Below are 26,485 nucleotides of genomic sequence, written 5' to 3'. Positions count from 1 at the left end.
GCAAATTCTTCTTTTTGAGCTGTCCTTATATTTAAAAGACTGAATAACCAGTCACTGTTGTGTATTTATTTAGAAGTCTATGATTTTATAGTTTCTTTCCCCTCACAGTCCAGCAATAGTGGAAGACATTTTGGGTTTCCTCTAAGTGGATTTCCTCCAGGGGTATTGAGATCTGCATTTTGACTGTATATCTAGCATATTTCTTCGAGACTTTCTGGTGGTGGAAGGCTACAATTTTGAATGGAATACATCTGAGTGTACCTGAATAATGTTGATTTTGATAGGAAATGTCTCTGAAAGAGCCTGGTCTTGGGAAGATGTTCTAGAATGGCTCAATTATTTAGTCTCTATCAGAAGTCTGCCCCAAAGCCAGACCTCTGTGGTTGTGGTTGATTGTCTTCAGCTGCTTCTTTAGTTTGGGGATTTATACTTTAGCAAAAAGCTCCTTCACAATGCTAAGCTGCAATATGGCAAGAAGTAGTTTACACTGTTTAATTATCTGCAACACCAGGACCAAGGCTTGACAGAAACTCTTTGGAAGGGATTGTGCTGCAGAAATGAAGTACTTCTATTCAGATTTTCTTCCCTAATACAAAGAGTAACAAGGTTGCTGTAGAGATTAGTGGATTTGTAGATGGTGATCTATATATCAAATAACATTTATGGGAAATATGTTCTTCTATTATCTCATATTTTATGAAGTATGCTAGTGTAAACTTATATGAATGAGTCCCCTGTGAGTATGAGGAAGTAAGTACCATGACTAGTTCAAACTTAATGAATGAAAACCCTAATTTAGGTCAACACCATTCTTAAAGAATATTTAACTAATTGAATGGACTTGTAGCAAAATATTCTGTAGATCTGTAGTGAATAATTTTGCTGCAGACTTAACTATTCTGTTTTTTTTTTTCCCTCCAAAGATATCACTTCAATTTTTCAAAATTATTCAGCTTGAGGTCAAAAACCACTGTTTTTACAGAGAAGACACCACTACTGAAGGTTTCCTCAGAGGAAAATGGGTAAGTTACTTTCATTTTTCTCAAAATATTTTTTTCCTAAGTTCTCTTTTACTTAATTGCATGTGGTACTTTCTTATATCCTAACACCAAACCTGCTGGGAAATAAAGTGAATAGCAGGGGCTTTAAGCAGGGAATTACTCTGGAGAACCTTGGTAGCAGAGAAGGGGCTGAAAAAAGGGAAGGGAAGGATGTAAGGTGTGAGGTCAGGGTGATTATAGAGCCCTAAGCATAGACAACTGCAGGTTCTGTGCTCTTATTTCCTCCATGTGCTGTTGTATAAAGTGCACTGAAAGACACAGCAGAACTATAGGGAAGGCCCTGATGATGGAGTTTACACACCAAATCCTGAAATACATCTGCCTGGTGTATCAGAGAACTAGTACTCTCAGGTGCACCTAAATGTCATGGGGTCTTTGCTCTTGCTCCCCAGTCCACCCAGCTATGTCACCAAGGGGAGCTTGGTCTGTACTGAATAAATCTCTTTCTATGAAATTTTCCATAAAAATCTCTCAAAGTGAATGTAAGGATCTGCAAGGTCAGTTGCATCTACTACTTGTTGAAATAAAACACTGTTTTGTTTTATTATGTTTGCTGAAAATGTGTGACAGGTTGCAGTGTATGGCTCTTCATAATCCAGATTTTACCACAGATGATGATTCATGGGACAACAGCTCTGCAGAATTTGAGCAAATGTTTCAATTGGAAAGTGAAATGACAAGTTTTCCCAGATCTGCTTCTTCTGAGAAATACGAAATTTTGGACAACCTTCATGTCAAGTTCAAATTATCAAAGATGAGGTCTGAATTCAAACACTTTTTAAAAAATTTCTGCATGTATTTGTTTTTATGCATAGATGTCTAGAAAATGATTTTATGTAAATTAATACAATAGGACTCCATATTTAGACTGTATCTTGCCATTGATATTTTGAAATTGATTACAGACTCTCCATAACGATCAATAGCCCCTTGTTCTAAGAAGAATCAATCACAGGACTTTTTCTAAATTTGTAATTAAATAACTTCTATATTGCTTTTAAAATTTCTTTGAAATAATTTTTTAAAAGCCCTGTGGTTGATTCCACAGCTTTTGTTTCTCCAGTGTTTTGTTGCTTCACTTTAATTCAAATATGTGTGTAAAAGTTCTTCTGTAGTCATTACAGTAGCTTTTCATATATACACAAAGCAAAATATAACTCAGCATTTTTCCATTTTGGACAACAATAATATATTTCACTCTTTACCCCAAAGTAGTCTTTTACATCATATAGGAATGGAGGAAATTGAACCTAAGAAGATAGCAATATGATAAGAGCTTAATTTCAAATTTTCTTGTGATATTTTTGCTGGGGATTTAACTAGCAAAACCTTTGATCTTAGATACTAATTCTTTTTGCCCCTTCCACAGGTTCAGTGCTTTTTCTAGTTTGTTTTGGTGTCCGTAGATAGCTCTGCCGGGTTTTCATGGAGCCCAGCAATGCAGGTCCGCATCTTATTGTTGATGTGACACATCTTTCCAGTGGAGTGTCAGTGCATCTTTTCCCAATCTGTGTGTTGTCTTAGCTCATCACTTCACATTTGTTTTCTTCTCATTGTGCATATGGTTTTCTGCTCTCCCACTCTGCTGCTGAACAAATGGAGCAGGAGAATTCCAATGACTGCAATTAGTGCAATGTGAGCACATGCAAAGAAGTTTGGCAGGTGTTTTTCTTCACGTTTGTGGTAGATTTTTCTGGTATTTGATGGAACAAAGGTATCAATTGGGAGTGTGAAATCCATTGTTTCCAGTACAGCATAGGTTTATAGTCTGGGGAGGAGCAAGTTTTTCTAGCAGAACTTTCCTTGAAATATTTTCACTGTTATAGTGCAAGCTGTACATATGAGATCAGCTCCTTGGCTGTTGAAAATCAGCATAGCACTGCCGAGATAACAAATGATGCTAAACTGCCCAACACCATATGCAGATCAGATCAAAAATCATTTGGCTTAGAAGAGGGGGTGAAATTCTTCATAGATTTACAGTCTGTGCATTTCCAACTGAAGTCAGATAGGATTGTATTGGAGGCATATATCAGCATAGGATTTGGCACAGGGCTTGTACTTGCATTGCTGTGCCAGATTAACACTGTAGGAAGAGACAGATTGCAAACCACGGGTGAGTCAAAAGCTGATCACATCTCAAATGTAAGCTGTTAAAAATGCTGTTTCCCTAATACAAAATGTCGTGAAAACAAACAGACAGGAGAAAAAGACCCTTCTAAATTCTATATTTATTAAAACCATTTCCAAAAACCTTGTTTTTATTACATCTTGCCAGCTCCTTTGGGCGAGTTTCTGTTATTTACAAACAAGTGGTTATTAGTTTATAAATGCTTAATTAATATTTTATTTCACTTGTGTCTTAAAATCAAGGTTTTTCTAATAATAACTTTAAATATTATTATAAATTGTAAGTCCAAAGTGCAAACAAAAAATATTAAGTACATTAAAATTAAACCAGTCTGGATTGCAATTTATTAATTCATAACATAATAAATTCTCAGAATTCCAGAATGAAACTGTAATGTAAAGATGGGCAGAGTTGACCAGCAGGATAGAGGATCTTTGACTGAACTGTCGCTAAGTATTTTCCATAAATCATGTAATACCAAAGTATGTTATCAGTGATGAAGTGCTGATAATGTCTTGTGTCATCATTCCTTTCTTTTCATGACTGTATTACTTTCTTCCTCTCTCTGCCATCTTGCTTTTCAGTAGAGCAGGGCTAATTGGAATCTCTAGAAGAAACCACCTAACTGGCTTCCTTCTCCTTTCCTCTTCCTTCTCTAGATTTTCATGCTGTGTAAAGTTTGGGTAAAGTTGTTACCACTTGTATTAAATAGGGGACTTTAGCCCCTTTGTACCAGTTTGTGATAACACATTTTTATTAGCTGCTGGTTTTTATTAGCTGCTGTTTGGAAAATTCTAGAGAGGGGGGGAAACTTTGGAAAACAATGTTTTTGAAAAATGGGTCTGCAGTAATTTTCTGTTGCTTTTTGTCAATGAATTCATTTAGGGACTGTGATTAAAAATTATTTCTAACATTCTTCAGACTACTCTGCTTTAATATTTTGTCCTGTAGCATCTGTCAATGCAGCTTTTTATTGCACTCTTTCTTTTTCAACTAATTATCCTGGTAACTTGAAATGTCTTCCTTCTTGCTTGTCATCAGGTTTAAATCAAGCTCTGCATTTGTCATTCTGTCAGAAAAACAAGGTTTGAATGTTTACTTTTGAGAAAAAAAACAGAATAAGAATATTGATGCTTTCAAAATAAAAATATGTAATAAGGTGAAATCAATATAAAGGCTTCTGGAAATTAAGACATCAGTATAACATACTGATGGGCAGTTAGAAAAATTTTAGTTGAGTTGTCTTTTGAGTAAGATTAAAAAATGGTAATTTAAAATGCTAAATCTTCAGATTTCTTTCTCAAGACCATGCATTTTCAACATCCACTTTTTAATTTAGAGTTATTCTTGCCTAACCCACTGAGTAGTAAACTTGGACAATCCAGAATATTTTGTGGCATCTCATTTCCAGAGCAGGGCATTCCTTCAATGGGCACAGACATACCACGAAAAAAGATATTTAGTTTTGTTAGTAGATTTATGCTCATGAAGTATATTTGGTTTTAAAAGATACTGTTAAACCCAGAAGATTATTAAAGCTTGTTCTTGTCTTCAAACTGCTTTTTCTAATACGTTTCAGGGTGTGTATTATAAGCCAAATTTTGAGGAAGTCACTCATGGCACTATCTGTCTATGCAACGAGCTGTGCTTTCAGCACAGCCATGCCACCTCCCTGTGATAGCAATGATAGCAATGCTCCGTTGCCTCTCTGGGAGAGACAAGAATGAGCTGAGGGGGATCTGGGTCTGCCAGGGGCCAGCAGCAGTAGAGGACAAGTGGTTTCAGGATCCAGCACCAGTTCATTCTGCAGCCTTCCCTCGGATTTTCCAAGGGGCAAATCCTCCTTCCTGTGTATTGAGATCCATCTGGCAGCAGAGATGGTGCAGGAGCTCTGATAATCACCAAGGCTTCCCAAGACTCTGCTGACCTTGCTTTGTGGTGTCTGTACTCTGATGTGATGTATGATCACCCACAAGTGCTTACCATGATGTTTCTGAAATATCAGAGCTGTTAAGAGAATAGAAAACATTGTTCTTAAACTAGCCAGATAGTAAATACATGTTTCCTTGTGTTTCAGATGCTGTCTAAAATTCCTGAAAGTTTCAGGCCTCTTTATCTTCGTAGTTGTCTGCTCTGTAAGTATTGAATTTGTAGTCTTCCCCAGCCCCCATTTCTTTAGAATTAGTTCAAAATGAGATATAATATTTTCTCTTAGTACACACAAAATATCTCGAGGCAAAAACTGACAATACTGTGCAGGGCTAGTCATACTCTTATTTGATGCACTAGTCACCTCTCAGGACAATGTGGTTGGGTAAGCAGTTGATTTGGAGGAAGAAACAGCTTAAACCCAAATTTGTAGGTCCCTTAAGGATGCTTGTTGAATTTAGGATGGATCTTTTGATCTTGACACGTGAGGAATGCTCATAGGGAAAGCTGTGCTTGGGAGGATGCTGCAGCAATGGCAATGCTTCACAGTATCAAAGGCAGAAGGTGATGAGGAGGTTGGCATCTCCTTCAGGTGGCCAAAGTGCTGCCCTCCCTTAGCAAAATCTTCAAATTCAGCAAAATCTTAAACTGAAAGTCTAGAGAAAAATTTCAAAAAGTTGGAGTTTATTTTTTTAGCAGCTATGAGGAATTCCTTTTTGGTTAGCAGGGCTTCTGTGCCAGGATTGTCCTAAGAAACATTTTGAAAAAGTGCATAAAATATGTGACTTTGGCTGTAAATTAACTGAAGGAATATTACTTACCCTTGTTAAGTATCCCAGAGATGCTTTTCAACTGCTGTGGAGTTATACCTAAAATACTAAAACAATCTCACAACTGAATGTGCAATTTAAAAGAGTATTTTTAAAGTACTTGAGATAAGTTTAGCAGGTATTTTGCAGGTTTTGTGCTACTAATGAATGTTTATTTTTTATCCTTGCCCTAGATTTTATTTGGCATTTATCCAGATCAAAGTATGCCCTGGCAGATGTTGGCTGTATCGCCTCTGGAAAGTTTCTGTATCCTTCTTTCACTGGAAAAAAAACTGATCTGAAGTTTCATTGATAAAGTAGTTGAAAGAGTGTGTATTTTCTGTCTTATACCCTGAGAGGACTGGGTGTTCTCAGAGCCTTGGCTTCATTTAGACTTCTCCTTGATACAAGCCCACATACTCCCTCTCCAAGTTGTACTGAATGGCACTTGTCTGGGGCCGAGAAATTGTTTAGAAGAACAAGCAGTAGAAAAACCCCAAATAAAAATTATTCATCATAGGTCAATACAGATCTGAATGTGAAAAGTCTTTGAGGGTTGAACATTCAGTTAGTTGAAAACCAAAAACTTTTGCAAACGAATTACATTTATTCTTCCCACTATATTTCTAGTTTAATCAGTCTGGTCTGAAATCTGCTTGACTCTTATTTCACTAGTGTTAAAAGAAGATGCACCTACAGATATATTTCACAAACTCCTGCAAGGGCCCTTGTTTTGAAAAGGTGCAAAAGGTTTTAATTTTTGAGATGCTTTGTTCTTCTATATAACTGGTCAGGTCCATAGCTTTGGGCAGGGAGAGTCCATTTTAAATAGATTTAATTATTAGCGTTCTCACTGTCACCAATAATGACACTATATAATGCACTAATTAGTAGGGTAAATGAGGAAGAAAATGTTAGTGCTTTAGGGCAATTTATAATTAAAGTTGAGATTGCTTTTTGGAGGGACGCAAAAGGACTTTTAGTAGGACCAATGACAATTCAGCTGTAAACTCCCATCAATATCCTGTTCACATCAGTGTTTTTGGTTCTCTGTGAAACAGTGTTGAAAGCTCCTGTGGTGGTGTGGTGTTAAACAGCCCCACAGCTGTCACAGCCTTAGCTGCCAAATGAGGATGAATTGAGTCTTTAAGTTCAAGTTTTATTCAACTGTCATAGTATAAAGTGAGGATTTCCTCTCTTTCCAGACTTGGGTTGGACCCATAGTTGTTGCATCGTACAAATTACCTCTGCAACCAAATATTTCCTTTGTTTCAGGGAAGTGCATTTGGGACTGGGATTTTAGACAAACAGATGTTCCTGTATTTTGCATTTTACCTATAATGTCAGGACACTTTGAGACAAATAGCTGTCAGACAGTCAGAAGATAGCATTTCCATTTCTTATGTGACAAACCCAAAGCTAAAGGTTTTTAGTTTGTGTAATGTGTCTTGAAAACTAGATATTCTGTCTCCTGTCTGATGTCACTGAGCTGGGAAAAAGTGAGAGGTAAGCAATCCAGCAAAGCCAAGCTTCCTTTTCAAGGTGATGTAATAATTCAAGCAGAAGAGTCAAGGAGAATGATTGCATTTCTAAGAGTTCTGGAAAAGGCACCAGCAATACCTCTTACTATCACTGTCAATCTCCATTAACATAGCAGTAAGTTCATGCGGTTGTCTTCCTCTTTATTGCATAGTGAAGAAAGTATTCCACTTCTTGGCTAGACCTAGGTAAAGTTAACCATTCAGACAACAGTGTTGAAAATGCAATTTATGCTGGCTGACAGACTGCAGTACTCCCAATGGTTACTACAGGCCGCTCTAAATGACCACAAGATTTTAATGGTAGGTTACTGCAGTAGTCCTTGCCACAAAGCCCTTGGAGGTTGTCATATGAGACTTTGGGTGGAAAATAAGTGTCTTAGCTCATATGATGCCAAAATATGCAAATGAGCACACTTTACCTCTTGCTTCTGCTTCAAAAACCGTTTAGAAGTGTTGAATAGGTACTAACCACCATATATATTTTTTATTTTTTATTTTTTGAACTCCTTTCTCTCAGTTCTGTTTTTTTTCCAGAAATGCCCAAGCACACTGTTGGGTTGAGTGTGTGCTCACATATACAATGTATCTCCATACACTAGAAAAGTCAAAACAAAGTGTGAAATATTTTTAAAAAACAAATTGAGTGATTACTTTTGGACTTTATGTCCTTTGTCATCCTGGTATCACCTGGATTTTTTTGATTTCTCCGCCATGCCCATGAGATCTCAGGTTTGCTCAGGGGCAGGACTTTCCTTCTCTGGTGCTGGGGGAGGCCTTCATTAGCTGGTGTGGAGGTGACCTGCTTTTCAGATGAGATCTCTGTTTGTGTTGCTATACCTTTATCTCTCCTTTGGTTTTACTCTAGCTGTTTTTCTTCCCATTACCTTCTTTATTAGCCCATGTGTTTCTCCCATTGCTTTGTCCACCCCATGGGTACAAACCTGGCATTTAAACACTGAGGTGTGCTGGCTGCAGATTCTGGAAACAACATCTTGCCTCCTGTGAATTAATAGTAGCTTTCTGAGTCTGTAATTTTGCGTTTTTTTTTTTTTTTTTTTTTTTTTTTTTTTTTTTTTTTTTTTTTTATACTGATTTCCATTCAGGCACCAGACATAAATTCAGTAATTTTAGTATAGTTTTTCAAAATATTGGTAATGTGATTCTTTGAACATAAATTCTTGCGATTTATTAGTTTTGAAATTCTAACAATCAACTTTATAATACCAGAAAGAAGTAAGTTTATACTGAAGCCTGACTTGAGGACCCTTTCTGCAGGAAGCAAGATTCAATATCACTGTTGATGATATTGATATTTTAATATGTGAAGCATTTTCACATCTTTGTTCAAAGGCTGTATGTTAAGGCGAGAACATCTTTAATTATTAAGATGATAGAAGAAGAGTTATAGAGTCTGAATAAATTCCAGTATTTCTTTGTTTACTTACATATACCTATTCCAAGACATGAACATTCTTATTTTTTCTTAACTCTTTGGCCATTCAGACCTTCAGAAAATGTCTCTCCATTAACTGAGTGATCAAAGAGTAAACGAGAAATATGCTTGTTCTTCACAACTTACATACATTTTCAGACTTGAAAAATTTTCTGAAGTACTAAATATCTTTTATGTTCATTCTTTTGTTTCTAATAAATACGTCCCTGATCTAAGCAAATTTTAAGCTTTTGTCCAGCAATAGGGAATGGACAACTGGAGCAGAACTAGACACTCACTTTCAAACTTGAACTAGGTTTTATGAAATTAAAAAGTAATTGGGATTCATCATGCTTTTAAGGAATTATGCAATCAAACTGTAATTTCACTGTAATTTAGAGAAATGTCTGTCTCTCTGATACGGTGCCTTCTTTGTTTCACTGTATGTCATACAGTTATAGCTATTTCTACACTTCTCAATAGTAAAAATATTTTCTTTTTCAAAAAATGGTAAATCTTCATCTCATTTCTGTGCAATGGATCTCACACCTACCTCGCTGAAGTGTGAGTTTCCGCCTTTACTCTGTCCGTCAATAGCAACCTTTTCTTCCCTCTCAGCATTTGTACTTGCACCCAGTCACGTTATAGGTGAGGGAAGGTTAGATCAGTGTGGGCAAAGCAATTTCATTTTGCTTTTTTGGACTGATTGTCAGAAATTACCTGTGGAGTGGACTGTGAATTCTTCCTGAGTCTGGCCAAGGACCTTGCATTTTTGTAAATATATTTTAAAGTCTTTCAGTCTTGATCTAATTATCTGATTGTTTAGGTGTTTGATATCTCCCCAGTTAAATTTTTGGAGCAAAGGATGGCATTTTGCAAATTAAATATTTTCACAGCACCCAGCATAGAGACTTTCTTACTCACTTTATGTTCAAAATAAAACTCAATAAAAGTACATAACCTGAAGTCACACCTGAATGTGTATCTGCTTATTCCAAGTCGGACAAAACCAGAGATATCAAATTGACTAGACAGGGGCTGTTTTCATGGATATATTTCCATTCTCTCCATGAGAGATTTTGTTACTTCCAGTCCAGGATTAAGGTCTCAAATTGAGAAAGCAGAAGATGTAAATAGTAAAAATATGTTGAATTTTAAATCATAGGTTATATTTCTCTTTTTGTTGAATTCAGTGAAACTATTTAGAACAATTCCACATATGGATGAGGAGTCTCTAGGACAAGCAGACTTACGACTCATTATCAAATTCCTTGCTGAAGTTGTATGAATTTGTGTTATTGTTGCAACTGTTCACCATGAAGCAAGGAAAGGTCACTAGAAACCTTGCAATCATGCCACGACCATTAGTGACATGGAAAACAACATTTACCACTCCCTGAGCAAGAGGTGTATATATAGAAAGAAGGATTGTGAGGCAAAGAATATAGTCATATTTTAGCAGAATTTTCAGCTTCCTTGAAGATTCTTCGCCAGGGAGCACAAATTAATATAATTTATTACGAAACCTCTCTAATCCCTTTAATTCTTCTGACCCTTTGAATATTTTCTTATTTTGTAACTTTAGTTCTCTACTGGCAGACTCTCCTCCATAATTTTTCCTTGCAGAAAGCATTTAAAAAAATTTCTGGTTTTGATGTTGTTGGAAATGTACTAAGCATTTAGGCCTACAGGCAATGTTCAAGCTGTTAAATAGATGGATGAAGACCAGGACCACGTGCAGAGGCAGCCAAGAAACAGAATCTCAAGGCACAATTGATAAAATGCTGTAGAAATTAGTTTGTTACAGAACTTCCCAAACTGATGGAGCAGAGAGAAATGATGTATCCACTGTAGACAATAATGGACCTGGATTACTCGCATTCAAAAAAGGAGGAAAATAAAAAGTTTATAGAGCATTCATCAAATGGGGAAGCCAATAGGGACAGAGAAGTGTGTGGTTTAACTTGTTATATTATGAAGGGATAATGTAGAAAAAAAACTCATCAGAGATGAGAACGGAGATAGGAAATAATAAAAAAAGCACAAATACTAATACAGAAATAACACCAGTTAAGGACAATATGCAAAAATGGATGCTAAGATCCAGGGAAAAGGCCTTCTTTAAAATTATAATATCCTAGAGAAACTAGCATAAGTGACCTGGTCATAAATCAGGATGAATGGTGTAAAACTCCCTCAGGAACTTGCTGAAAAATAATCCATAGACAAAGCATTCTCAAGGTGCATTCTACATTATACAGAATAGGATATACAAATAGATGTTAAAGAAAGCATAAAGTCAGCCATCTGTGTGCAAATACAACAGAGAATCTCTGTCAAACAGGGCTTTTTGGCTGCCTCTGTACATATCGAAATAATTACCTGATGGAGGGCAGAGCAGGGACTCAGTATTTTGGATGCTGACTCAGCTACTCCTGAGTTAGTCATCCTAGGCTCTCTTTTATAGTTAATAGAGAGAATGGATGCTCCTCATGAGCAGTTATTCTCATCTTCATGTAGTGAAGCCATGAATTCCATCTAACAAGCACCTTTTATCACTGATTTTAGGGAAGCAACCATCATATGCAGATGTCCAAAATACAGGAACATGAGCTGTGGTGAATGAATACCAGTTTAAATGTTTAGCCACTGCACCCCATTCCATCAACGTAAGCCACATAAAAATAAAGTAACATGAGGTGACTGTCACATACTCCTCAGAAAACCAGGATCAGGAAACACAGCTATTGGTTCAGCTGGGAGCAGCAGACCTGCTCTGGTGCCAAATACAGACAGCCACAGTGTAATGCTTCACAGAGCAAACACAAACCCAAATCCCTTGACAGGCTAATTCACAGCAATAATGCGATTTCAAGAATAGAACTATATCAAAATGAAGCAGTTTAGCTAAGTGAAATAAAAAATATCAGCTCTGCCTGTAAATCTCCCCAGGGAGACTTTTTTGCTTTAAAGTGGCACACTGGAGGGCACATTACAAAAAAAAGTTCAGGAAAGGGAAAGCATGCTTAAATTGCAGAATAAAAGGGAATATTAGAAGTAAAAAGAGAGTTCTCCCAAAAGTTGTCCATATCTGAATAATTAAAATTTAGAGAAAATCACATTCTGGCAATTTAAGGGAAATACAAAAACAAGGTAAGGCAGAACAAAAATATTCTGAAGTGCGGCCTGATAAAAAAAAAAAAAATTTTCATGGAAGTGTTTCTGAAGTTTTCTTCTGGTTTATTATGATTCCACCTTTCATAAAGGGTGTGATCTGCTTCAGTCTAACAATGGAATTATGACAGTCCCAAAATATTGTTTGGAAAAAGATAACTCTGATGGGATTTAAGAGCCTCAGTGCAGACTGGTGAATGATGTTCTGTTGCACTTGCAATCAAAGGAGAACCTTTCTTTTTTTTTTTTTTTTTTTTTTTTTTCCCTGTGACTTTTTATAATGGTTTTATAAGTGCACAGAATGGAATGGAAAAAGTATCCTTATCTGTAGAGGAAAAGAAGAAAGGAGCCACTCTTCTTGAAAATAAGGTTTAATTTTAGACATATTTTCTAATAGCTCCTGAATGTGTCATCTAGGTAATTACAGGATTTATTTTAAAAGTATTGCTTAAAAGGAAGCTGCCATAATTATATGCACCTGAAGCTTCAGGTGCGTATAACTTTTTTTCACTCCTTGTGAAAAACTGACTCTCAAAAGTTGTCCCAAACCTTAGGGATAATGATTTCAAGTGAGCAAACCTTATAAAAGGTTTAATTAATATCTCTAGTTAAAGGTATGGATATAGTTCCTATTTAGATTCCTATTATATATCAACTAGTGACACAGAAAAACTGTGATGCCAAATCATATTTAAAACTTTCAGAAACAAAAGAGAGTTGTTGTCATTTCTGTTTATGTTTGCTAAGAGTTGTGAATGTAAATTCTTCAGACTGGACTTGTCTCCTGATTTGTTACATGTGAGATTATTTTTTTTATCCTTTCTTGTGGGATTCCTTTAAGCAAATTAATGGTTGGGTATTATTTTTTTAATTAATGGCATATGAGTGTCTCTGGTGGTGTTTGCTTAGCTTGCCTTGCTAAGCAGGGTGACATTTATATTACTTTGAATGTACCCACCTGGTACCAGATCTAGTTTTTTTTTTTTTGTTGTTGTTGTTTTTTTTTGTTTGTTTGGTTTTTTTTTGTTTTGTTGTTGTTGTTGTTTTTTTTTTTTTTTTTTGTTACTGTGAGATATTACTCTTCTCTAGATCCAGAGGGACCTCATAATCTCCCAAATCTTTCCCCATTAGACGCTGACTTTACATGGATGATCTTCCCTGGAGGTCACTGGAAGCAGGACAGAGCACAGCACTGCCCTGAGTCCTCTAACTATCCTGAGATTTTTTTTCTTTTCCTGTTAAAAGTCTCTTAGTTTTGAGGGCTACAAAGCATCTTTTTGGGAAAATTATTTTGGTGGGTGTATGATCTGGTACATCTGGTACATACTGTAGTTTCCATACTACTCTCTTTGTAGTATGCTCAATAAGATATTAGATAAAACCATAAGATGTTAAAGCATGTGATTAAGTCTCATGATTTCAATGGAACATGTATGTGTAAAACTAAGGAGTTATTTTTGTTTGTTAGTTTGGTTTTTTTTTTTTTTTTTTTGGTTTTGTTGGTGATGCCTTAGCTTTCTACCTGTCACAGGAGCAAAACAATTACAATATTGGTCTATTATAGTAAAAAACAAACTGTGAAGGGTTTAAAATCTCGGGCTCTCCTCATCCCCTCCCTTCCCCACCCACCAAGCCGCAGGGATGCTTTTTTCAACCATGCCAGAAGTGGACTATTACAACACTAGGTTTAAAAAGCCCTAGATATATTGGGACTAATAGAACCAGACTTCCAATGGATTTGTGGATCATGGTTGGCTGATTTTTCAATTATATTAGACTAGGAGTGTAGTTTGACCACACCTCATGTGAGATATCTTAAGAAAAAGAAGTAGATGAAGGAGCTGAGGGTAATAGAGACTGTGAGTACTTCAGCTGAAAGGAGATTGAGACGATCATTCACATATTTGTAACATTGTGAGCAAAACTTTGACCAAAAAGCAAATAGGCAAAATCCTCTGTAGTTTCTACATTGTTTTCACCAGTACAAGTTCTGTAATGTTTAAATTGCTGAGCTAATGGTGTAGCCTTTCATCTAATACAAGTACTTAAAGAGCCTTACTTCTCTGTCTCTCTGTGTATTTCTGTGTGCTATTTTGAAGCTTTGATACATCAGGTGAAAAATCACTGGTAATAACAAAAGTCAATAGGAAAGATATATTTGTTCTGAACTTCTAACTCTTGTTTTATTAGGAAACTTGGTCAAAACAGTTCTACTTGGTGAGGAAGTAGACATCTGTTTTGTTTTTTTTTCAAAATTCCTGAAATTTAGCTGAAGAATGTATTTTTTCAATATAAATTAACTAATTTTTTCCCCCTGGAATTTGTACAGCCTATACCGCCTATACTATTTTTACTGGAAATTTGCACCTTAACAACTTTATTAACAGCTATGAATCTGACTGACTTTCATGATTCTACTCTGTTAAAGTTAGACATAGGAGGCCCATTTGGGGCACAAGTGGTTGATGAGCAAACAGAGGAATACATCGTAGTACAAATCAGCCAGAATGAGGACACAGGATCAAGGAGGAGGCACCAGCAGCAGGTGACAGTCTTTAAGTTATCTTTCACTTTTTCTGAGATATGTTTTATCATTTATTTCCATCACCACTATGTGGATTAAGCGTCCGTGCTTCTTCTTGCTGCAAAGTGTTTAAATTTCAGCATTAGAAAACTTGCTGTAATTAAAGTTGCATTTTCTTTTGCCTTTATAAGGCTTCTCTGGGCTTCCTGCATTAAAATTTTGATCTCTATATTCAATGCAAAGTGTGTTTTGGCATCCTCCCTCTGGAAGTGTCTCAATTCAGTGATTGAGTGAAAGTATGAGGATGAATTAGTTTGATTAAACCTGAATACCCATAACAAACCTAATCAGGGGGAATTAATTTAGGCTGATTTTATGCATGATCAACAAAAAAAAATCAAAAATGGACAGAAGAGAGAAAAAGAGAAATAAAACCCTGTATCAGAGACATATCACTATCACTGACTTCTCCTAATATTGCTGAATATGATTCTCTTGCAGGTGGTATACAACTGGTCTCTACCCTTAAGTTCAAGAAGAAATCAGCAGAGCATCACAACTAGAACCTTTCAGATACCATACAGGTTGGCTAAGAGACTTAAAAATGATGCATCGAAGGAGTAGTTTCTGTAGACTTGACTAAGTAAATGTTATAAAAATAATTATCACTGCATGTTCCAGAAGGGCAGGAAAGGATGACTTCTTGTTGCCCTTTGAAAGTATTTACAAGACTGGTTTGTACTTGAGTTAATTTCTAAACAATAGTTTTTAGAAGGATAGAGTTTGTTTGAAAATGTTTGAGGAGTTGTTTGCTTTTGTAAAGATATAACAAGTATATTGATAAGTACTCAATATAAAATAACGCACAAATAAAACAAAAGGTATTTCATTCCAGGAATAAACAAAACTTCTTTTTCTTTTACCAGAGGCACCATCTTCATAAACATTCAAGCTTCCCTGCAGGAGTCTGGAAGTGTTCCTCTTTCCATGAAGCATCAGTACCTTCATGCAAATATAGAGGCACAAGTAACAGTTGCATCCATCATCTTAGTAGGTGTCTACGTGTTGATCATATTGGAAGTAAGTCAGTTTTGTGCTTTGATTTTCTTTTTTTTCCCTAAGTTGTAATTGGAGCACAGGAAAAGTTTTCAGTCTTGGGCTTTGATATAATTTTAAAATGTGTATATAACTTCTTTGTGCACCATCAGTGTTGCTAATGACAGGAATAGATACACATGGGGAAATTGTTCTGCATTGTAAGTGATTTTGCCAAGTTATTTTAATGTTACAGTGATCTTGTATATTTTTCTATTATGCTCTATAAGTTTTTTAATATTTCAACAGAATTATAGTTTATTTGTGGGAGTAAAAATAGGGCAGAAACATGAAAGGTGTGGAAAATTTGTTTTAAAGTTAATTATTTCAAGGTGAAAGAAAAAAACTATTTAACTATTTTGTTATTTACTTTCTCTAAGGTACCTCAAATTATGAACTTAGTGTACTTTCCACAGGTTAAAATGAGCATATATTTTAATAAGTGACTTTTAGACATTCTTTAACTGTATTATTTGAAGAGGAAATGGAGTTTGAATTAATACAAAGTCAAGGGACAGGGAACTTTTAACACATATTGCAACAACATTACAAAACCTTGAGGTAATAAATCCAATAAAAATGCATTGCATCACACTAAGAATGGAAAACATATCATAAATAACACAGAACTCCAACTGAATTCTTTGAACTGAAAACACTTACTGTTATCTTAAAATGAATTGCAAATAGGGAGGAGCATTTTAAAAAAAATATTTTTAATTCCTATGAGCAGCTACATTGTCAATTCTCTGAGTCTAATCACGCCTAATTTATATTAGTATGAAACAAAGAAATGAATGAAATTAAGTCTACAAGGTACTCCACAGTATATATGTCCAGCATGCTCATTTTTCTTCCACATCGATTGCATATTTTGAACTTTTCACCCTGTTCCCCATTAAAATGGTAAGGTTGTAGAACTTCACCTAATCAAATACCAATAAGGGATGCACACAACACAGCAGATGATTTAGACATTTAGATTATGTGGTTCAGCAATGATTATTTCTTTCTAAACCTAAAAATGCCTCTGTGTACATTATAAATGAACAAAGAGATATTATATTAAATGCAGAGGAGGATTGGACTAGATTTTTCTCTAAATATGTGTAGACACGCAGTACAGCCCCAAAATAGTCTTAATACTTTTAAATGCAAATTATTTTTTAAAAAAAGCTGAACCAAACAAAATTCCCCACCCCTAAACCCCCGACCATGCAACCTTTTAGCAGTTGAAAAAACATTGGGTTTTAAATGTATGTAAAGAGGGGTTTTGTGTTTGCATCCTGAAAATCTACTTTGGAAAAATTATGTGGAAAAGAAAATAAAGACTTGAAACTGAAAAGCAGAGCCAGGGAAAGCATTAATTTTCCTGTTACTTTTAAGAAAAAGCCTTAAAACAATTCATTAAATTATTGTTTCTGTGAAAATATCAAGGAAAGATTTCTATTGTCAGCAGAAAAAATATTTCTGCAAATTCAAAGGTAGAAATAAGTATGCATAAGTAAACTTCTGTGAAATTTTGAAATTTAGAGTGTGGAAAGCCACATATTGTGTCATGATATTAGTAACTTTCTCCATAGCATCTATAGGAATGACAAATGCTGCAACAGGAATAAATTCTAAACTCTTCATTTTTAATTCTATGGTTCCCTCATGGATTTCTTGCAAGCAATGGATGTTGATATTGTTGGAATATGTAATAGTGGCTTTCATCATATTCAGTATTTATAACTTCAGTGCCTGAAGTCCTGCTTTCTCAACACATTGCACTTTCTATCCCTTTAGCTGTTTTCACTGTTGGAGAAATCAATGTTACTGTAGAAACAATCTCTTTAGTTTTTTAAAGAGATAGATTTTAATTTTTGGTGTTGCTGCTCCCCATCTTTTATCAGTCTTCATTATTTTCCCCTATTTTATTAATTATTATTTGCAATACAAATTCAAATTCAGACACTGTGGACACCCAAACCAATTTTAGAGCTATATTTTCACATATTTTCTTTAAAAATGAAGAAAAGGAAGCATTTTATCTGTTACAAATCACAAGAGCCTCTATTTCCTCCTGCACAGCCCTTTTTTCCCCCGCATGAATGGTAGATCATGCCCACAGCCTCCTCATCTCCACTGTCCTCATCTTTTAATCCTTTCTTGCTCTTGTCCTCCTATTCTTTGCTACCTTAGTCACCAGGGACTGTGCAAAAAAGGCTGCAAGAGCTTCTGCTTCCTGCAGATACAGGATGATGGGAGAAGATTGCCAAGTAAGAGGTTCCAGCTGGAAACTGAAGTGCATGTACTGTAAACAATTGTCTTCTCCAAACTTTTACCATTGTAAACTTGCAGGGTAAAATCTACTTTGAGGCAGCTGTTTGCCTCCATGTTAGCATCAAATGTCTAAATTAAGCACCCCACCTTGTCAGTGGAAGTCTCAGGATGTGCTGTTCTTCAGAAAACAAGCTGTTGAACTTCATTTCTTCAGGTGCTTATTTTCAGTGTTGTTTCTTTTGAAACTGATTCCATGTTATATATTCATAAAATACAAATATATTTCTGATAAAAGAAGATGCTCCTTTTCCTCTTTAATTCCCAATGATTTCTAGTTTCAGACTTAACACAAATATGAATATTTTCATACTTCACAATTCTACTACTCTACCTCTTGAAATTTTTATATTGCTTTTGACTCTCTTTACCTGGTCATGCCTTATTTTTTTGTTTGGAGTTTGTGGGCTATTTTTTTTTTTTTTCTTTATGCAGTTGTCTGTTCTTTCATTAGATGTTAATTCTCTTGAAAATGATTTTCTTCAAATATCAATTTGTTCCCTCTTAGCATTTCAGTCTCCTATTCCCTCCCCTTGTCCCAAAGGAGAAAAACATTCAGCTTCTTGTGGTGCTTCTTCTTTGATCTAATCTATACTATTTTATAGACTTGTTGAAAACCACAAAGTATTTAATTTTATTCTTGAAAGTATAAACTGCACAGGAAATTCAAAAACCTGCATGTTAAAATAAGAAAGAAAGTGTGCCAGGTTTACTTTTTTTGATCTCAGCTCTTCTGTTTGACCCTTCAGGATTATTGTGGAAACACTGGTTAATGGGTTACAAGTACGTTTTCACATTGGTCTACAGAGACATCTGGTGTAAAAGGTGGATGTACAGAGTTCTACACTGATGTTGCTGTATTAAATCAGTTTACAATGCATTTTCAGACAGGCTTTTTCTATTTTTGATCTCAAAATGTGTATACTTCCTTGATTGTAAACTTGAAAGAAAAAAAAGCTAGAAAATTTAATTTTTATAAACCCCTGCTCCAAACATCTTTGTTCTTTCAGCTGAGTGTATTTGATCCTTTTCCTTCTTCGATTTCCATAATTTCTTCCAGAAAAACATTTTCCTGTGTGACTAAAGTGATTATTGTAGCTCATTAACTGAATGATGTGTCATTTCTGGTCATAAGGCACGGTCAAGGAAAAGTAGTGCAGATAAAATCTCATTGATTAGCTATCAGTTAGACAGATTAGTTAGATACCTTTGCTTTCTCACCTCGTCCTTGTTTTTGTCTAGACAAAATGGGGTAAAATCAATCTGCCCATCTATATCTTAAAATATCTGTTAAAATATTCAAGTTTTGCTGGTATACGAAAAAGTTTTTTGGCTTTATAAAGCTCTTATTTGTAATTATTAACTGCATATTTGCAGCTATGTTGAAGCTGCATTAATTAGAAATATGTAAGGAGGAATGCTAGACATCAATTATTAAAGGATAGAGCTCATTAATTAAAATGAATTAATGTGTGCCCTTGTCCAACACTTTCCCCTAATAATATATTTGTTTTGTGCGGTGTGTTAAAATGCAGTGTTAGCTGTTTATGATACTTGAATGAGCAGAAGCAAATGTGAAATAATTGCCTTTTAAAAGCTATTTTGTAAAACATTACATTTAATCAGGAGAAAAGGCAAAATAACACTTGTAATACTAAGTTAATTTAAAAAATTGAGGAAAACATAAGAGATAGCAATAGCATATCAAATAGCAGAAAAGTGATAAAAGCAAGTATCAGAAATTCTGTGAGAGCCTCCATAGGACTTACCACAAGTGATATTATTTAGCTACATACCCTGTCTTGTAATTAGCACTAAGAAAGATCTTGCCAGGATCTTTTAAATGGCATTTTAATGATCTGATATCTTGAATGACATTTACATATCTGTATTTCTTCTTAAAACACAAATACTTGAAAGTGCAAGATCTGGCCTTAAAAGCTCTATTTTCTTACTAACATGAAGTATGAGCTTATAATCACAATTTAAATTACTTTAATGGAAATGGAGTGTGTCAGTTTCTCTCCATATTACTTTTCTATTATTAACTACCTTAAATTATGAATAAACATCCCCTAAGCTTAATTTCTTTAACTCAGAGTGATTTTTAATAGCATCTAACCAGGAGAAATTAGTTCCAGAGAACAAAACTTTTATGTGATTTTAGTCTGACCATTTTTCTGTCATTGCAGGCTGGTTGAACCAGTGTTTACTGGTAGGAAACATTTCTACAACTGGAATAAGGTGTTATTACTGCAGTCTACACTTGCACAGTCCAGATTTTTTAACAAAAATTATGCTTTAGAGAGGTAATAGGAAAAGAGAAGAAATAGTCCTTGGCTATTATGAAGCATAACATTAAGTGATAGAAATAGGTTAATCTTAAGGGATATTTTTTTCTGATAAGGAAAGTAACAGAAAGTGTGTCTGATCATAGAAGTGATCAGCTTAGTCAGCATGGCTTCTTGCTTCCTATCCATTCTTGTATTGATCTGTTTTTAGACACAGACTGAGAAGAGCGTGGATTAGAATGTTCCCACCTCCACATATGTCCTCCCAAAAGATTGGTAGCAAAGGAACAGAAGAAAATCCATAGCAGTTATTGGAAAAGACCATGTGAAAAAGGAAGTAGTAGTTGATGCACTCTCTGGCCTTTTGTCAGAGAGAATATATTCCTGCTGCTATGGATTTCATTTGTTTTAGGATTAAAAAAAATTGTGAAGAGGAATTAAAACAGTGCTGTAGGGTTTGCCAGAAAATTAGGGACAGATTATCAGAACAAATCTTCTACTCTCCTTAATAAGAGTCCAAGCCATACCTCCCTGTGCAAGAATAAAATTTCCCCTTATCTGCCCTACTGTCTGGGGGTGGTAGGGAGTAAAAGAATGCAGAAGTTCTAAATACTGAGACTCTGAGGGTTGTACAGAACCTAAATCAGGGTAATGAAACCTAAACATAAAATCCAGTAGTAAAACTTACCTTAAATAGAAATCTAGCTTCCTCTGGAGCAGTCTAACCTCATCTGCCCTGGGCAACAAATGGTTTTGGATCTTGTTTAGAGTCCCCATAACTCTAAAGCGCCTTTGCCATTCAAAACTCTACTTCCCCCCATGCCTCCTCAGCTGAAAGTGTGCACTATAAGGAGGGCACTCTTGCCATCCCCATGAAAACTGGTTTTAGGAAATAAACTGAGGATGTGCAGTAAAGCTTGCTGAGGTAGATGCTGGATGACTGGATTGAACAAGGAGATCCAGACACGGGACAGATCCATCTATCCTGCCTCCCAGAGTGAAATATTCAACAAGTGGTACTCTAGATATTTTTCCAGAGAGAACAGCCTGCTACTGAGCTACCAATTAAGCAGTACAGACAATCAACCTTTACTGTCATTCCCTAATGCCTTTCCCTAATTTAGGAGGAGGCTGTGACGACCTCTGTGTATTTTGATCTCAGTGATTTCGAGAAGCTCAGAATTACTTTCAATCTGCTGTGCAGGAGCATTGTGAGCTGCTCCTTATGAGGAGGATTCTATCAGTACCCCCATCGTGCCAGGATTTCTATTGCTTGTGTAGAGTAGAGCCACTGCCAACAATGAGGAGGCTCTAAAAGGACAGGGTCAGTACCAGTAAGATAAACTAGTCATTTTTACCTGCCCTAATTACAGCAAAGGCAAGGAAGCTTAAAGGAAGCAAAATTCTGTAAGACAAGGAAGGGATGGGTTTCAATTAAAACAAAAATGCAATATAACAGCAAGCAAAATCCCCAGCTGGATCACAGCTTGATATGTTATAATAACAATTTTGTATTATTAATCCAATATGAATATTGATTTTACACTGACTATTGCCTGCCTAATTGTTAGATCTGTCTCGGTAGAAGTCTGGCTGTGTTCTGAATATGTGTGTCTTAAAGAAAACACTCCTTTTGGGCGCTATGGTACTTCAGCAGCATGTAAACTGTCTCTAATTAAGAATGAAATAGGAAAATAATTGCCACTGGATGGTGCTGCTCACTATTCTAAGGTCTAGATAGGATTGTCTGCTTTAAAAGGTGTTGTCAGGCTTCTCTTTTCACAGAATGCTATTTTTTGAAATAATACCAGTCATATTTTCCACACTAAATGCAAAAACTAATTTCCAAATGGCTGTTTGCTAGTTTCTGTACCTTTTAAACCTAATTTTGAACTGTATTTTGTTCAATTTGTGAAAAACTGGCAAATACAAATGTTTTGCCCTGCCTTGCATACTATGTATTTTGTGGATTGGTGTGTTTCCTTTCTGTTTGAGAGAGGGAACAGAACATTAAATTAGCTTAATTGAATGCTGCCGTTCAGGTTCTACCCTGCCTACGGCAACCAGAGGGGTAGAGAGCATTGAAGTCTTAAAATTTTAACAAGTTGTTAGCACTCATGTACACTTCTAATCCACACAAACAGGGATGAGAACCACTCAGCTCTTTCTGGGGCCTCAGATGGTGTCTTCAGCAAGAGCAAAGGCAAAAGTGAAAGAAAAAACTAAAAGTGTAGGGGGCAGGCTTGAAGGGAGATATGATGACATGATTTAAAGAGGAAAAAATTCAGAGAAGAAAAGTGGAGTGGAAAAAAAAAAAAGGAGATGTCAGGGATGAAAGACTCTCCAGAGGAACTGCTAGCTGGAGCAGAAAGTTCCCTGTAAAGGTAATGCAAGTACTGCAGCTTGCTCTACTGTTCATAGTGCGTGGCTGTATTTCTGTATGGCTTATTAACCTACTGTTTTAAGGGGGCTGACAAAATTCCAGACTGGGAGGGTAAAATTTCGTTATTTGGTCCATGTAATTTGTTAGTACTATAAATTCCCAGCTTTATTAGTCTCAAGAATAGAGATAACTGAGATATCTGGGAAAATACAAATGGTGGCATCTTCTTCCGTTTCAGAAAATGTTCTGAAACTGTAAACATAATTGAGGGTCTCTCAGTCCTTACAAATGTCTTTAGGACACTAAGGATGAGGGTGTGCATTGGGAATGATATCAAAGTACCCGGAGTGGATGGAGTCAGCAAAGCCTGCTGAGGTAGATGCTGGAGAACTGGATTGACCCTTACAAGACTGATGGCTTGCTCCTAAACCAGCCTATTGGTAAATAATGGCTTTGATCATGTTGGCCCACAGAAGCAGTTTGGTTTATTTTCTTCAAGGTTCTTTACTGCCTCATGACCATATATCTCTTTACTTAAGTCATGTAGAACATGTTTTATGTAGCTAAAATATTACAGGAATGGCACCTAAAAAAGCTCAACATCCTCTCTTTCTGCAGGGCTCACCTTTCTATTGATGTGACTGGACTCAAGGCCCTGCAGGAGTTTGTTCATTTCTCTATGTGTCTGTCCACTTCTGTAATAAGACAAAATCCCAAAATTCATACCAAGTACAGATTTACTTTTAAAATTTGACTCAGAGGGGCTATCATGCTATCAGATCTTACTGGATACTACCTTCTGGAGTTTTCTGAAGATATATAAAACTGATTTTCTTAACATCAGAACCATTCCAACATGTACAGTCTGGAAAACATCCACTTATGACTGTAATGATATAGGTATGGCAAATTTCTCTCTTTTGTATGATTCTGCTAGAAATATTAGCTAGCTATTTCTGATAGAAAGATTACCTTTTTGTCCCTCTTTACCTTAATATTCTGAGGTGAGAGGTTATTTCAAAACAAAACTCAATTTAGCAGTCATTTCAACCCTCATCTCATAGGATTACACCCTCTTCTGGGTCCTCTGTCTATCATCTGCACAAATGATATTTGCCCCCTTCCTTCCTAGTTCTATGTTCTTTTCTCCAGCTTTACTTTTCCCTCAAGTTTCCAAGGCATAAAAATTCAATAGTTTGTTTCATCTCATGCATCAAGGGTATATTTGTCTTTGCATCATTCAAGGATCACTATCAACCAGTTAATCCAATGTTCCATATCAGCATGAAGCTTTAGTAATTTTGTTTTCTCTACAAACAGCAAGCAGTGATATAGCTGAGGAAGAAAACTAATAGACTCTGAAAAGATTGTAAATTGTGCACATTGTTTATTCAAACCCTTTGACAGAGCTTTGGAGTAACAAATATCTCTGCAGAATCTAGAATCATCCTATGGATTTTTGGTAGAGAAGAGGGGAATGAATTAATCTGGTAATTTATTCACAGAAAATAATTTGATTTCTTAAGTCACTTTCTCTGTCCATCTCTCTCCCTGATTCTCTCTCTGCATTGTTTTATAGAAAGAATTGATGTCAGCTTAATGCAGTTAACTTAATCACAGGATTTCAGGACTGCTTATCCTAGACAAGAATTATAAGATATCCTTACCTTGTGTTTCTTAGCTTGTTCTAGTTAATGTGCTGTTGTGGTTTAACCCCAGCCAGCATCCAAGCCCCAGGAAACTGCTCATTCACTCCCCCACCAGAGGGATCAGAGAAAAAAATCAAAAGGATAAAAGCTAGAAAACTCATGGATTGAGATAAAACCAGTTTAATAAGGAAAGTGAAAGCAGCATGCAAACAAAGAAAAACAAGGAATTACTTCAATTCTTCCCATGGGCAGGCAGGCATTCAGCCATCTCCAGGAGAGCAGGGCCCCATAGAGTCCCACAGAACTGGGGAAGGCAAACACCACCACTCTAAATGTCCCCCTTTCCTCCTTCTTCCCCACTCTTTATATACTGAACATGATGTCATATAGTCAGGAATATCCCTTTGGTCTGTTGGGGTCAGCTGTCCTGGCTCACAATGTCCCATGCATCCATAGTCTGCTCATCATTACGGCAGTAGGAAAAGCAGAAAAGGCCTTGGCTCTGTGTAAGCCCTGCTCAGCAATGACAAAAGCATCTCTACATTATTAACCCTATGTTCAAAACATATCCAAAATGCAGCCTTCTACCATCTCCTGTGAAGCAAATTACCTCTGCCCCAGCAAAAACCAGCACACATATCATAGGGATAAAAGTGAACTAATACAGGCATTTTCTTGGACACCATATAGTATTACTGTTAATCACTTTCTATTTAAGATAATCATCTTGTATAATTTTTATATTGTGTAGCATTGTATTAGAAAGTGACAAGCTGTTGCCTTACATGACTTCCTCTAAGGCAGGGTTGTTTCTACCAGGACTTCCTCCACTGACATTAAATCAGAACAAGTAATTTGGCACACTATCTGAGTAGAAATAGGTATTATAGCAGAATGTCATAGATAGGTGCTTTCTTTCCTCGGGGTTGAGTAGATGTTCAGAAATTACAAAATTTGCTACAGAATCTAGTGTTTCCATTTAAAAATAGTAATTTAAGGTTGGGTATTTGTCTTTAAAAAGAGCTTACTGACTTTAAATTAATATATATGGAATATTATTTTCACAGTTACAGGCATAAATATTTATTGTGCAAAGAACGAATAAGAATGCATGTTAGTAGTACTAAGATATGATAATGTTTCTAAATCCACAGATTTCTCCAGTCAGTGCTCTTAACTGGTCTTAGTCACATATTTCATGCAAATGGCAGTACTATAATATTGATTCACCATTGATTTCTTGTAAAAATGAGTAAACTTTTAGTCCAGGATTTTTTTTTTTTCCCTAAGCAAGACATACTTATGTACAGTGATGCAGTTTTGACATATTTTGACTTATAAAAATGAGATTCATTTTTAGATTTTCTAAATATTTAACCTAGTCTAAAGTCTTATTTTATGATTCATGCCTGCATGTATAGCATACATATATATATAAATAGCTGTTCTTGCTGTCACGGATTTTTGTGATGCTTGGAGTCACTTTGGGATTCTTGATGCACATCATCTTTCACCAGTGTACCTTACATGCTTACCTCAAGAGTTGCTCTAGCCCATCCCTGCACACTGCAGCAGCATGTCATTCTTTCTAAGCTATGTGAAGCAGTTCCCTTTTGCCTCATTAAAATCCCTACAGTTTACTTACTACTGCTTAACTGGATAATTCTGAGGCAATTAATTTTCTTTTATCATTCATTTTGCACAAGCTGTTGAGGCACGTCCCCTGTGAGGGGTTCCCATGTGCTGGACACAGTGCCCCAAAGCTGAAGGAGCAACAGAACTGCTTCTGCAGAGCTTGTGTGGGGAGAAAACTGGGGGCAGGAGGGTGAGGAGTTAAAACATTAGCTGCCATCACCAGCTGAAGGGGAGGTATGTTGCTATGCTTTCACTAACTGGTATTGCTCAGTCTCTTTACCAGAGGTGAGCATGTGGAAAATCAAATAAATATGTCTGGCATCACAGACTTTCTTTTTCTTCTGCTCTGAACTCTTCTGTATCTGACTATTTCCTGTATTCCTAGTCTGTTGCTTTATTGTGTCCAAATTGTACAATATGCCATAAATAAAGCAAATCTCCCTGGATTAAGAATTTGGTGTCATTCAACTTTGAAGTGGATCTACAGCAAGGCAGAGTTCAAAGTATTT

At 36.0% G+C, this 26,485-nt stretch overlaps 1 protein-coding gene across 4 annotated transcripts in view; it reads left to right on the top strand.

Annotated features, from left to right (window-relative positions):
- OCA2 (OCA2 melanosomal transmembrane protein) overlaps positions 1-26,485 on the top strand; it is a 187,785-nt gene that overhangs the window by 43,646 nt on the left and 117,654 nt on the right. For all 4 annotated transcript variants that reach the window (XM_053934871.1, XM_053934869.1, XM_053934870.1 and 1 more), the window contains exons 4-10: positions 924-1,022; positions 1,632-1,820; positions 5,270-5,327; positions 6,125-6,197; positions 14,465-14,622; positions 15,103-15,185; positions 15,528-15,681. In XM_053934871.1, the coding sequence (XP_053790846.1) occupies positions 924-1,022; positions 1,632-1,820; positions 5,270-5,327; positions 6,125-6,197; positions 14,465-14,622; positions 15,103-15,185; positions 15,528-15,681 (814 nt within the window). The remainder of the gene's footprint in view (positions 1-923; positions 1,023-1,631; positions 1,821-5,269; positions 5,328-6,124; positions 6,198-14,464; positions 14,623-15,102; positions 15,186-15,527; positions 15,682-26,485) is intronic.

This window comes from Vidua chalybeata, chromosome 2 (assembly GCF_026979565.1).
Source record: "Vidua chalybeata isolate OUT-0048 chromosome 2, bVidCha1 merged haplotype, whole genome shotgun sequence".
Taxonomy (NCBI): Eukaryota; Metazoa; Chordata; class Aves; order Passeriformes; family Viduidae; genus Vidua; species Vidua chalybeata.
Note: the sequence above shows the minus strand (reverse complement) of the source record. Positions and strands in the feature narration are given on the sequence as shown.